Raw genomic sequence first — 13,321 nt, forward strand, 5'->3', positions numbered from 1 at the left:
GAATTGAGACGAGGAAATGAAACCGCCGTAACTCTAAGCAATTTTCAAGTTGAGTCCTCGCTCTGTTTTCCTTTCCCCGTCCTTAAGAATTTCTAACCAATAAATAGGAAAGTTCAGATCACGGATCAGAAAAATTCTGCAGAAAATATTTGAGTAGAATAATTGTCTGGGAAAAGGCTAATGAGATATGAGGAGAACTTTGCATCATTAATGCTCAGGCTGAAAGGAATCGGGGAGTCAACGAAAAGCATCGACATTCGCAATCAAAATCCGGACGTGTCCAGCACGCCGGAAGTCCCCAGAGGTTCGCGGTTCGTCCGCTGGGCGCTTCGTCCGTTCAACAAAGACGTGTTTGCCGCACATGAAACTCATTGCCCCGCGTTTTTCTACACGAGCAAAGGAGTATGAGCAAATGGCGTCTCACAGGTGGAGATTGTTGCGTCAAATTGCCAAAAATAATGACTGAACTGTCACAATAACCATGAAATACCTCTGAAAGACCATTTACATCGGATGTGGTAAGTCCCACGAACTCGATAACATAAAATAATCCCGTGAAATTACGAATTTTCCCGTTAAAACGATTGATTTTTGCGGCGCCTACTGCCGTTAGTATGTAAACAAAACACAAACTTTCGGTCATCTCCCAGCCCTGAAATTCAAACTCTCCGCAACTCGAGGCAATTCAGATGAAATCTCCTCTGACTCCCAATTATTTCCGGATTTACCAACAATTCGCGTTATTAAAACTGACGATAATTTAAAGATAAAAATATGAATGAAGCGAGTGGGGGAAAGGAACAAACGAATACACAAACTTGGGAAGCACTGTCAAATAGTCAGCAGTTATCGGGCCTAGCCGGTGCAATGCACCATCATCAACATCCTCATCCTCATCCCCATCATCTGCATCACGCCACGATGATGCAGCAGGAACAAACAGTGTCGGCTGTTAGCCAGGTTATCGTACCAACTCCGGTTAAACTGCAACCACAAACACTTGCGCAAACGGCGGGAATTGTCGAGCATGGTCCACCGATGTCCCATGTGCCACAGCAAATGATACCCATGGCCCAGGTAATTATTATTCAATGGAGATAATTATTTCTCACTCGGTCCTTTAAATTAACACTATCATCTCGGCGATTTTTGCACTAATTTTTAATATTTATTTATCAGAAAAAAAATTTTTGTTGGTTTGACTTTGAAAATTTTACAACTACAAACGTCACAATCTCCATAATCTATCTCTCATGGGCTTGAATTTCCAGTTTTTCCACTTGGTCAATTGATTGCCCCCCAATTTTCCCCAGGTGGTACTCCCAAGCGCCTTTCCCGAGCCGGAGCTGAGTCCAGAGCTCCAGCAACAAGGTTGGAAAAGGTTCTGGAGTAAACGAGAGAATCGTCCCTACTTCTGGAACAAATTGACCGGTGAATCCCTCTGGGTGATGCCCTCGCTGAAGCCTCAATTTGACCCGATAACAGATCCCCTCGGTATTTGTGGTGGCCCCGTGGTGTCTCCAGGCAATGGTCCCGTCCCTCCAGGCACCCCAGGAGGTCCCCTCAAACGTCGAGCCTCGGAGGATGGTAATGCAATAACTGGACTTGGTGCAGGTGCAATAAAAAAATTCGTACTGGCAGGCCCCTGGGATTTGGAAGTCGGTACAAACGTTATAATATTCGAAAGAGCCCAGTCCACTCTCTTCCAGACTCATCCCGATGTCGAGGCACTACGTTGTAGCCTTTTGGCAAAGCTGCGTCAGTGCTATCAGGAGTTGTGCCACACACGAGAATCGATAGACGCCCCCAAGGACTCATTCAATCGTTGGTTGATGGAACGAAAGGTCATTGACTGCGGCTCTGATCCTCTACTCCCCAGCCAGTGCTTCCCAGAGATCTCCATGTCGATGTATCGAGAAATTATGAACGACATTCCCATCAAAATTGTTCGTCCTAAATTCACGGGAGACGCTAGGAAGCAACTGTCGAGGTACGCAGAGGCAGCAAAAAAGATGATCGAATCTCGTGCAGCATCCTCCGAGTCTCGGAAAGTCGTCAAATGGAATGCAGAAGAGACGTTTCAATGGTTACGTAAAACAGTGGGGGCAACATTCGACGATTTCCAGGATCGACTCTCCCACCTGAAGCACCAATGCCAGCCGCATCTAACCGAGACCGTCAAAGGAAGTGTCGAGGGTATCTGCATGAAGATATACAATCTCTCCGCAGAATATGCGAAGAAAGTGCGGGACAAGAACAATCAGATAATCAAGGACAGTGGCCTGAGTGACATACTGAGGCCGAATGCCCCACCCCAGAGAAAAGTCTGGTGTTACCCAGTGCAATTTGTGTTGCCAGCTCCTCGTCTACCAAACGTCGAGTACCTTCCAGAGCGTGAGCAGACGATGCTTCGATTTCACGGTGATACAGTCTGCATCAACAACAATCACCTGACGAAACTCGAGCATTTGTACAGGTATAACTGCTTCGATGATAAAAAATTCGAGATGTTTCTGCCGAGAGTGTGGTGTGCACTGAAGAGATATCAGACATATCTCGGAATCAACGAGGGCCAAGCAACGCAGATGGCATTGCCAGTGAGTGTATTCGAGTGCCTCCAAAGATCCTTTGGGGTAACATTCGAATGCTTCGCCTCCCCCTTCAACTGCTACTTCAGGCAGTACTGCTCAGCTTTTGCTGATACTGACTCGTATTTCGGCTCGAGGGGACCTTTCCTCGATTTCAGGCCCATCACAGGCTCTTTTGAAGCCAATCCACCATACTGCGAGGAACTCATGGAGGCCATGGTCAATCACTTCGAGAGACTACTGGCTGATTCCACTGATCCTCTCTCGTTCATTGTCTTTTTACCTGAATGGAGGGATCCTGCGCCCAATGCTCTTGTTAAGTTGGAGGCCAGCCATTTCAAGAGGAAACAAGTTGTTGTACCTGCTATGGAGCACGAGTATAGACATGGATTTCAACATCTTTTACCGAAGTAATTACATTCATTGTATTGTTAAAATTTAAGAACATTCAACTTATTAAAAAAAAATTATATCCACATTTTATCGAAGAGAAATAAGATTAGATTAACAAACATAAATTATCTAACGATATTTTCAGAGCTGAAGTGAACATCAGAGCAGCTCACGGCACCCTAGTTGTTTGGCTGCAGAACACAGCCGGAGCAGCTCGTTGGGGCCCTACAGAGGAGCGTGTGGAGGCCCTTCTGGAGGCGTGGCGACCAGGCCGAGAAAGAGAGAGAGACAGACAAGAGCTACTCTCACCTCCGAGGCCAACAACACACCAGGCAATGCCGTCCACAACAATTTCTCTATCATCAACATGCACCCCAGCAACACCAACAACGATCAATCCCTCGACACCAATAACAACAGCACCATCGTCAATACCACCACAAGTGCCAAGCACAATGCCCTCAGTGAGTCTTAATTCAAATTCAACTGCAACACCAACGATAACACCTCTGACAGCTGTAACAGCAGCTAATCCCATTTGAAAATATCCTAGGATCTCATTGGTAAGAGTAATTAGATTTATTTAGAGTGATAAAAATCATTTATTTTCTGCTCTGAACATATTAAACTTGTAAATAGATGAGTTTACGATAATCAGAATTAACCTGAGGGTTAGAATTTTTTATTTAGAGATATGAACATGTTTGATATGATTGGGGTTCTATAGTGAGGGAAAATTGGAAATTTAAGGAAATTTTTCTTACATACACACTACCGGGTCGATATGTAAATCAATGAATTTTCGTACTACAGAAGTGTTTGTTCGATGGGAAAAATTCTGCAATAAAAATTTGATTTAATATTGTTTGAGGCAATATTTCGATAAATATTTTTTTTTCTCTTATTGGATTTGTCAGGCAAGAGTATAACAGCATAGCTTTATCATCACGCGAGGAGACTATACAGAAAAAATTATTGTCAAAACGTTACGTTACAATAATTGCAATGTATCTATTATATAGGTTCATTATGATGATGTGGATAAAAGTCTGTGTATTTTTAAATGACTATTTCATATATTAATCTTTTATCGAATAATGTTATTTGTTGTCTCAAAGAGTTGATGTGTTCTCCTTAATTACAATTCTTTCTTTTCTGCTGACAGATTGATATATAAATTGAGCTGTAGTATATTTAATATACTTACTGTACAAGGAGAACTAAAGTCACTAAAATGATTTGTAGTTTTACAATAGTTGTTAAGGAGAGGTAATTAATGAGGTTGATTCAAGTGTTATACGACAATTTCCGATGCCTAATGTAGTTTAGATGCGTAAATGCTGATTAATTTCGTGTGGTCATTATTTTTTAATCGATTATCTTGTAAATAAATTATACCATGTCAATAAAATCATTTTGTTATGATGTATAAAGATTTTTAACTAATAATTTCTCACTCAAGGGGTTTCCTGCAGATTATACATGATTTTTTTCCATATTTCTACACTAACACCAATTGATCAATCTCAAACATAACAACAATGCACAAATTCGTTGATAATTCTTGTGGAAAGGGATATATCTGTAAATAAAATGTGGAAGAATGTAAGAAATTGTAAATATACGTTATCAAATCGCAGAACAAACGTCCAATTATTTCTACCCATAGTCAATAATATAATTTTGGTATAAAATAATTTAAAAAATCATCAGATTGGGTCAGAATCTTTAATTTTTAAACAAATCGGATCAGTTCCAAGGTTCGAGAGTATGATCATTTTTGTTGACAATGATATATCTGTAAATAAAATCTGGAGAACGTAAGGGCGGGTAAATAAGAGCTTTATCAGATCACAGAAACAATGTCGTTATCTTTCCCCCACGCGTCCTAGTTATTACGCAAGCGCAAGAGCTTTTCCTTTATCGTCCTTCGACTATTCCTCCTGCCTCATGCTACCCGGTTATTCTCCCGTTGGTATCGCCTCCAAACTCACCTCAAAAGCCACCCCATTTCCACTATCAGTGACAACAAATTTATCCCCAAAGCATTCACCTCTATTTCATCCTGTTAATAATTCACGACCTCACTTCCGAGCAACTCATGATATCCTGCTAGAAACTCAGGTTGATGCTTTGAAGCTAAACTTTCACAAGTTCATAATTCAAACTCGATTCAACAGCATTAGAGCACCTTGGTGATCTTAACACAAACTCTGGAAGTCCTTTGATGTTGTGACAGCGGGTAAATCCAGTCGTCCGAGTCCAAAAGCTGACAAATCCAGGAGAATAAATAAATTCACTAATCGAATTATCAGCATTCACCGGGTTTTTCAATGGTCGTTAAAAATTATTTTCAACTTTTGATCAATTGACAATCGACGATTCTGCTATCCTGACTCCACAAGATCCATTCTGAGGACCATGCGGCAACATCCGCGTCTTTACTCAATTTCCAGATTGAGCCTGCGCAGGAATTTCCTCATAGTTAATCTAGCTTTCAATAGTTATACGATCCTGATGGTGAGAATGCTTCTGGCGCCACTCGTTTGACGAGTGACGAGACATTGACGTGTCCAGAAGGACCTCTCCCTCTTTTTTTTTTACTCATCGTCCTCTGGAGGCAAGACGAGGGTGTCACTCTCAAGACACCGCAAATGGTCAATCGAAAGATTTCTCCATCTCCTTGAAATATCAGCGGATTCCCCGACCATGCAATCCTGATTCGTAGAATACTTTTTCCGATGGAAAGTGCGCGGAATTCGAGATCTCCGAAAGGAAAAAGTACATTCTTCAAACTCCAAAGCTCCTGCGGTCCTGATGATAGGAATATTTCCAGGGGGTAAATAATCCTCAGTTTTTGTCGCCTCAGTCATTCAAGGAGAATTCATTCTACGTGTCGAACGCGGTCTCTTGCCCTCGAGCATTATAACTGTTGAATGGAGCAATCAGGAGGCAACAACCGCACCCCAGAGACATGAATGAAGCCGATTGATGACTGAGCACATTGGGGCGGGTCAGTTTCTCCCGGAAGGACGTAAGATAAAGTATTTCGCCTCGAAACGCATACTTATCGCCCTCGACGGGATCAGGAAGCCATAGACAACCAGCAGGACACGCCAATAGTTCAACCATCCTGACACCCACCAGGACTCATCGCCCCCTGATACCCGAACGTATCCAACGGTTTGAAGTCTCCTACATTATTTTCATACTAAAACCCATGAAATTCTTATGACAAACATCAGCATCCAACCGGATAATTTACTCGCACCTGGTGATTCCCAGAGTTGTCTTTGTTCCTCCGTCTGACCGGACTCCCACCGAGCTACATGAGCCGTGACATGTCCCAACACACCAGGTGATTATGCCAGCCCCTTGAGAAAGCGGGAAAGCCCGAAGGACATCTTCCCTGATAATTCTAGTATCCTGGGAGACTTCCAAGATTTTCCACGTGTTAGGTTGCATCCATCACAAACACCATGCATGATCATCATGGTGGGGTGATTGTCAACTTTCTCACCCGGAAACTCTTGGAAAGCATGAAGAAGCAGAATTCTTTGAGTACTCTTCCTCCATGACCTCCAGCCCAGGCTACTCCCCTAAAAGCTCACTTCCTGCACTCGTCCGGTGTCTCCAGCGATTTCGTTCCCCCCAGACTTACCTCCGAAAAGTTGCCAAAGGCAAACCGGAAGAGACTTTTGGCGATGGATCGTCATCAAGGCGGGTCTGCTTCATGCTGCTCGTTCTTACTGCTGTTCTCCTGTCTCTTAAAACACCGCTGACTTCTTGAAGTGCTCTCTTCTTGACTCTGCGCTGATGAAGCCCTGTTCGAGGGAGGGCGACCCTGTCAATACACCAGAATGGCGCTCAGGGAACCCCCTGCATCCTGCACCCGAGTCATACACGACATTCAGGACACGCGGTATCCTGCGACCTACACAACTGCATGTAACCTTGATCCGGAAATATGTTTCGCGTTTGAGGCAATTAAGTGCATTAGCGTAGGCGCTGGCCCAGCGACGACTCTGGCAACTGTGAAATTGAAGCTTTCATCGTCCCACCGCCATTGCTATTTCAGGGAATTAGTTGTGATCACTCGTGTCATTGGATTATTGGTTGTGGCTCGAGGGGATGGGCGGCATTGGGAATGGAATTGTGGAGTGGATGTTGGGGGTGTTGGGGTGGCAACCTGCACACTGTGATGCTCTCCTCGACGTGGGCGTCGCTTGAAAGCTCCACGTAACCCCGACGTCACAGTGGCACACTGATGCTCCCCTCGACGTGAATGTCGTCTGAAAGCTCCACGTAACCTCGACGTCACAGTGGCTCGATGGTGGCTTGGAGAATTTTCGTTCGGATGACGTAAGAAGGGGTTGTCTACGTGACGTGACACACTCGTCTACGTACGGGGTTACGTAATGTGACGTTGCGACAGTGGGATGCTTTGTGGGACAGGGGAGCAGGAGCCTGGTGGAGGTGGCTGACTACCCTTGTGGCACACCCCTTCGGTGGATCGATCTGTTTTGTTAGGGCAATTCGTGTTGTTCTCTCGATATGGTCATTGGGGGTGCTGGGATAATATCGACGTCTCGGGTAGAAGCAACGTGAATTAGAAATTGATCCAGTTTTAATTTGACTCTTTTTTTTTATTTTTTAACAAATATAAATAGATGAATTGCCAATTCAATTTTATTTCCATTTCAATTTAAAAGGATTTTAATTCCATATTATCGAATATAATATCCAATATCGAGATTCATGTTTAAATTACTTTAAAAATAATTTCAAGACAATGAAAATTCCATTAGTTCTATCGGTAACAAGATTTATTTACATGTTCGAATTTAGTGTCATTACAGTCAACCTTTGTCGTCATCGAAATAAACATTCTGGAATTCTACGTATAAATACTTTCGAATTTATTAATAACAAATTGTAGCACACAACTTTATACAATTGTTTGAGACCTGGGATGGAAAAGAAAAAATCAGTGGAAAAAAAAGGGTGTGTTATTTGAAATTCAATATCGGAAGAATCGAAACAGCTAACGAAAGAGTGATAGCCTGCTGCGTGTCCCAGGCATCCTCCCCTGGGCATCATGCAGTCCAGCCTGAATATCAACCAGAGTGGGAACATTTCTGACCTCCCCTCGAGCAGCAACACTGGGTGGCGACTTGAGAAGTCTCTTGGCCACCCTGTGCACATCCTCCCTCGTGATCTCCTCGATCGCTTGCATGAAATACTCCGGTCGCTTTCTCGCGCCAGTGGCCAACACCTGTCTGCCAATGTCCTCGAAGACCACTGGCCTCTGCTCGAGATTCATAAGAAGCATGGACTGCAGCTGCTTCTTGGCCCTCGCCAATTCGCTCTCAGTCATAGGCCCAGCCATGGCCACCAGCTCCTTCACGACCACCTGCGCCATCTCCTTGACGTGAGTCGGTGTCGACGACGCATGAATGCAGAAGACTCCAGTATCAGCATAAGCGTGATTGTAGGCTGTCGCACTGTACAGCCAGTGGTACCTGTTCAGCACATTAGTGTAGAGTCTCGTGTACATGCCTTTGCCAGGTCCACCAGCGCTGAAGCTCCCGCCACCGCCCATCATCATGTTGAGTACACACATGGCAATGAAATCGGGATCCTGGTGGGAGCAGCCCTCAAGGCCCACAACGATGTGGGACAGCTCGGGTAGACCACTTGGTCCAGCGTAGACTGGAATGCTGCACTCTTCGACGATGTAACCCCCTGTGTACTGGGCGACAGACTCGTCCACGATGTTGGCACCTGCATCAGGAAGCACAAGACTAGTATCCTCGTCCCAAATTGGCCTGTCATCCACAAAGTATTTCTCCACAGCACTGACTAGCTCATTGTGATCAACTCCCACTCCAGCGACTACCATTCTCTTCGGGGTGTAGTGATTCTTCAGGTACGTGAATAAAATTCTCCTGTCGATTTTCTCGATATTTCCTTGGGGACAGATCTTGGGGAGGCCCAGGGTGTTGTCCCTGTACGCTGCTGCATGAATCATGTCTATGAGCAGTGGCTCCTGCTCCGGTCTCGTCAACAGGGACTCGAGTTCGAAAGCCACCGTTTGTCTAGCCACGTTCAGCTCATCTTCAGTGATGTTCGGCCTCAGGACGATGTCACCCAGGACCTTGGTGACTGAATCGAGCCCGTGACACTCTGCAGACGCTGCGTAGACGAAGGTGTCCCTTGATGCCTGGCAATCGCAGATACCACCGTGCTTCTCCAGCAAGAGCATTATGTGATCTTTACTCTCGTAGTTTTTCGTCGAGTTGAATGCCAGCTTCTCGAGGAAGTGGGCGATTCCACTGGGGTATGCCACCTCGAATCTTGGTCCTGAGTCTATCAGCACTCCAACTGTGCAGAACTGACCGAAACGATTCTCAGAGGCCACTCGCAGGCCATTTGGGAGGACTGTTATTTGGGTGGTTTGATGCTCCTCTTTGGCGGTTGAGTAGATCGCCTTGGCGAGGTGCGGGAGGGGCTGTGATAGAGGGGGAAAACCGGTCACACTGGGACCTGGCTCCGGCGGTTTGCTCTCTGATGAAAAACATTTTCTCCAGGGTGTCAAGTACTTTGAATGAGCTGAACTGCAACATCATGATACAAACGTTGGAGATGGTGATTTTATTCTCTTGATATATTATATTATGTTGATAGTTGTTGACTCGATTGATTGAGTCGATTCTGTCTGTGACATGACGAATGGAAAGAAAAAGTCTAACAAATGTGCTGCCAAGTTTAATCGGTCCTGTCAATTTATTTCAATATTATTTGTGAATTGATTTGAGGCGAGAGAGGGTTAGTGCAGAGATCACGGTAAATAAAGCGTTTTATTGATTTAATCGGCTTACGCAGTCTTGAAAGCAGTGGTCAACGGCCCTTGGGGTATTCTCGCCAACATCTTAATGTCTGTTTGTTTCTATATTCATAGATTTATTAGTTTATAATAAATTGCTGTACAGACTTTTTTTGTACATAGAAAACATGCGAACGGGACTGGTCGCGTTCTTACACCGGCGATTGTCGCTCATGTGGATGTGGTTTTAACACGACAAAAAAAATCGCTGATTTAGATTTCAATACGAATTTGGCCGACAGATCAGCGAAAATTGATATTTTTCAATAGGCTCTCCACATCGATAGAGAATCATTTGTACTTCAATAATCTATTTGTTCAATTATTGATTAGTGGAAAATCTGGCACAGAGAGGTCGGCACTTACAGACGCCCGGTCGACATGAGGATTGTGACAGCTCGACCGTCGGCAAGTAGTTCAACCAGACGATAGAATTAGTTTATTTTGCAAGAGGCAATGACCTGTCGGCTATCTCCAAATGACATCAGCAGTATTGGAACTCTTCGCTCCAATTGTGCTCTCAGTGTTGTAAGAGATTTTGATAATAATGCCACGACCGATCTTGTACTCGACGATAGTCAGCCAGCCCTGTCGAGCTGTACTTCTTACAGCGGATTCCATTGGATTGGAATTAGAAGTTCGTGAGGTCAGCTTGATGGCCCAAGACCAACTCAAGAACAGCTTCACAAAAGTAAAACCTACTTTAGTATTCCTAAATAATCGGCATAGAGATACTCGACATCTTATATGTGACATTTCATAATCTTGTGGGTAGATAAATCCTCAGCACACAGTTCCGACACTGGATGACAATGGTGATATCATTTGGGACAGGTACCTTCTGCAAAATTTAAATTTTAGGGAGGCATATTTATTTTTTTCACAATTACAGTCATGCAATCATGAGTTATTTGGTCGGGAAATACGGGAAAAATGATGATCTCTATCCGAAAGACTTGACAAAGAGAGCACTTGTGGATCAGCGATTGCACTTTGACAGCGGAATCCTCTTCGCTCTTCTGCGGCAGATATCGGTAACTGAATATCCCTCAGCAGCTAGTGTCCGCGATAAATATCGATATCATATTATTACCACAGCAATGACCCTTTCAGTACCCAATATTCTTCGATAACGTGAAGACGGTACCAGAAGAAAAAAATAAACTGGTGAAGGAGGGCTACGACTTCTTGAATATATTTTTGGAAGGAAAAAAATGGCTTGCCGGCGATTCCTATACTCTGGCCGACATCAGTTGTGTCACCACCCTCACAAGTTTGGCTGTAAATGAATCTTCCTTTCAATGCGCGAGTGATCTTCGTGTATTTTTGTTGTTACCCTCATTACTGGTACTTGTAATCTTGATCGACGTATCCCACAGGTTTTGGTGCCCATTGACTCATACCCCAATATTGTCAGTTGGGTAAAAACCTGTGAGGACGAAATCAAAGGATACGCGAGACTCGGAGCCCCGGGAAATACGGCGTTCCATGAGAAGATCCAGAGCCACTTACAATCACCTGGACAGGACTAGAAATACAAGTCATACCGATGGAAGAAACAGAAAGATAAATTTTCAACCTTTCACCGATTGAATGTTTCTTCCTGATCTGTTTAACAGAACCGGTTCAAAACTCTTCGAACGTTCGATAAAAATCCATTAGGATTTGCCAACGAAATCCGTAGGTTTTCCTAGTATACGTTTTTTATTGATGATGACTAATGAACATTCCCACATTGCTATATAAACGATCAACTCAGTCAGCTCTAATTATCGCTCCCGGAAAAATTATGTAAGTTTTCACAGCAGTAGATGACTACGAAAATCCTATTATGTTGTTATTATTCCTCAAAATATGATACATTGAATTGTCTTAAATATACGATATCATTCTCCACCGGGATAATTAAGACGATTAAAACTCTTATCCACGAATCTCATCCTGATTCCGTCTCTCTCCTGAGAAACCGCGATGGTCGTTCCATTGACATCCCAAAGATCTCCAAATTCAAAAACCGAATTCCTCGTCTTGATCCAGGTGTCCGGAACTCGTTCATATCCCTGCCAATCATACACCGCCCAATCATTGACAGCAGCCGTGTGCTTCTTCACCCTGAGCCCAAGAATCAGGGAAAATTCGACATTGTCCGCTGCCTTGATCTGCAGCGGATGGAGTTTACCCACGACATTCTTCTCGACGTAGGAGATAGATCTGCTGAATGGGGCATGTGCCTCGACCTTACGCTCCAGCCAGCCGAGCTGTTCGGGCCCCCCAAAGTGCTGGAGTTTGTCCTCGTAAAACGACTTGATGTTCATCGTGATCTGCGTGGAGGCTTTGAAGTAGGCGTGAAGAATCTCTAAGAGCTTTGCATTGAACATGAATCGCGGGTAGACAACGTCAAAATTATTTTCCCTTATCCCGGATGAGTGAAGGATGTTTCGTTGGGCGTGAGTCAGCGGAGTTGCCGGCATCCAGCCGAGGAGATTGGCAGTTGGTAGTCCTGGATGAGCTTCTGTGGTGAACGGCGCAAGCTCCGGGGGCAAGTCCCAGTGGGGATTCCCAGCAGTGTCTCTAGTATAGGCGAGATCTTCCTGAATTGCCTGGGCGACAACAGCAGGAGCTGGCAAGGACATGTACTTCCAGTGGTTTGAGCTGTCAACCCGGCCGAAGTGGCCCTCCTCGTTCGGCCACATGATCACCGAGTACTCGAAGAACTGGCGATCCCCGGATCGTGGTGTTATCTGCAAGTCCCCCAGGTTGTACAGGAAAATGAAGACACTGTAGGGAACGCAGGACGCAACTCCGTAAACATGCTTCGCAAATTGCTTCTCCTCTTCGTCACCCAGACCCTTTGCAACGCGAATTTGGGCCAGACGAGCGTATAAATGCTGGATCATGTAGTAACGGTACATTGAGAGGGAGATTCTCTCTTGGAAGCCCTCGTCCTTGCTCGCTTTGATCCAGTAGGCTCGGTCTACCAGGGGGATGAAGGATTCGTAGGTTGTGGTGAAGCTCGCACAGTCCATTATGTAATTACCACCGTGAGGATCCTGCGAATGATAACGCAGTTACAGGGGACTGAGGGCTTTTGGCGGAGGGGTGGTGGAGGTCACTATTGAAGGAGTTCAAAAGTTTCATTTGATTTTACGGACACTTGCAATAGAATTTTTTTTGATTGTGGGGGATAAAAAGCGGAGGTGTGATAACAGTTGTCATTACCCTTTTCACTTTATTCTTTCTGCCACTGCTATTCATGATGCAGGGGGAATGAGAGGCAACACTGCCCACGATCAGTAAATGTAAACTGAATGTGGAAATTAAGAGAATTAAGAATAAATTGTTTCCCTCCATTTTCAACGGGACTCGTAAGGATCATCAGATTTCTGAAAATATTGAAACGTTTGAAATACTATAGAAAAAAAATCGAGCGAATCATAACATCGTAGTACACGAT

At 44.4% G+C, this 13,321-nt stretch overlaps 4 protein-coding genes across 5 annotated transcripts; 2 read left to right on the forward strand and 2 right to left on the reverse strand.

Moving 5' to 3' along the window:
- The first annotated feature begins 366 nt into the window (after positions 1 to 366).
- Positions 367 to 4,627, forward strand: LOC135160506 (mRNA (2'-O-methyladenosine-N(6)-)-methyltransferase). Of its 2 annotated transcripts, none has more exons than XM_064117118.1 (4): positions 367 to 518; positions 767 to 1,077; positions 1,314 to 2,998; positions 3,127 to 4,627. In XM_064117118.1, the coding sequence occupies exons 2-4, from the start codon at positions 775 to 777 to the stop codon at positions 3,521 to 3,523; spliced, it is 2,385 nt and encodes a 794-aa protein (XP_063973188.1). In that variant the 5' UTR covers positions 367 to 518; positions 767 to 774; the 3' UTR covers positions 3,524 to 4,627. The 2 variants fall into 2 exon arrangements, with proteins under 2 accessions (XP_063973188.1, XP_063973189.1); XM_064117119.1 differs by having other exon boundaries at positions 389 to 518; positions 785 to 1,077.
- A 3,162-nt stretch (positions 4,628 to 7,789) lies between these two features.
- Positions 7,790 to 10,059, reverse strand: LOC135160508 (mitochondrial-processing peptidase subunit alpha). Its single transcript, XM_064117125.1, has 2 exons — positions 9,863 to 10,059; positions 7,790 to 9,598 (listed from the first exon to the last, which is right to left on the reverse strand). Exons 1-2 carry the CDS (start codon positions 9,910 to 9,912, stop codon positions 8,026 to 8,028), a joined length of 1,623 nt encoding a protein of 540 aa, XP_063973195.1. The 5' UTR covers positions 9,913 to 10,059; the 3' UTR covers positions 7,790 to 8,025.
- A 204-nt stretch (positions 10,060 to 10,263) lies between these two features.
- Positions 10,264 to 11,544, forward strand: LOC135160521 (glutathione S-transferase 1-1-like). Its single transcript, XM_064117149.1, has 5 exons — positions 10,264 to 10,558; positions 10,643 to 10,701; positions 10,760 to 10,901; positions 10,981 to 11,148; positions 11,247 to 11,544. The coding sequence occupies exons 1-5, from the start codon at positions 10,415 to 10,417 to the stop codon at positions 11,397 to 11,399; spliced, it is 666 nt and encodes a 221-aa protein (XP_063973219.1). The 5' UTR covers positions 10,264 to 10,414; the 3' UTR covers positions 11,400 to 11,544.
- Positions 11,545 to 11,691: 147 nt separating this feature from the next.
- Positions 11,692 to 13,221, reverse strand: LOC135160512 (uncharacterized). The gene is made up of 2 exons (XM_064117130.1): positions 13,087 to 13,221; positions 11,692 to 12,917 (listed from the first exon to the last, which is right to left on the reverse strand). Exons 1-2 carry the CDS (start codon positions 13,216 to 13,218, stop codon positions 11,754 to 11,756), a joined length of 1,296 nt encoding a protein of 431 aa, XP_063973200.1. The 5' UTR covers positions 13,219 to 13,221; the 3' UTR covers positions 11,692 to 11,753.
- Between the last annotated feature and the right edge of the window lie 100 nt (positions 13,222 to 13,321).

Source organism: Diachasmimorpha longicaudata, chromosome 3, assembly GCF_034640455.1.
Source record: "Diachasmimorpha longicaudata isolate KC_UGA_2023 chromosome 3, iyDiaLong2, whole genome shotgun sequence".
Classification (NCBI taxonomy): Eukaryota; Metazoa; Arthropoda; class Insecta; order Hymenoptera; family Braconidae; genus Diachasmimorpha; species Diachasmimorpha longicaudata.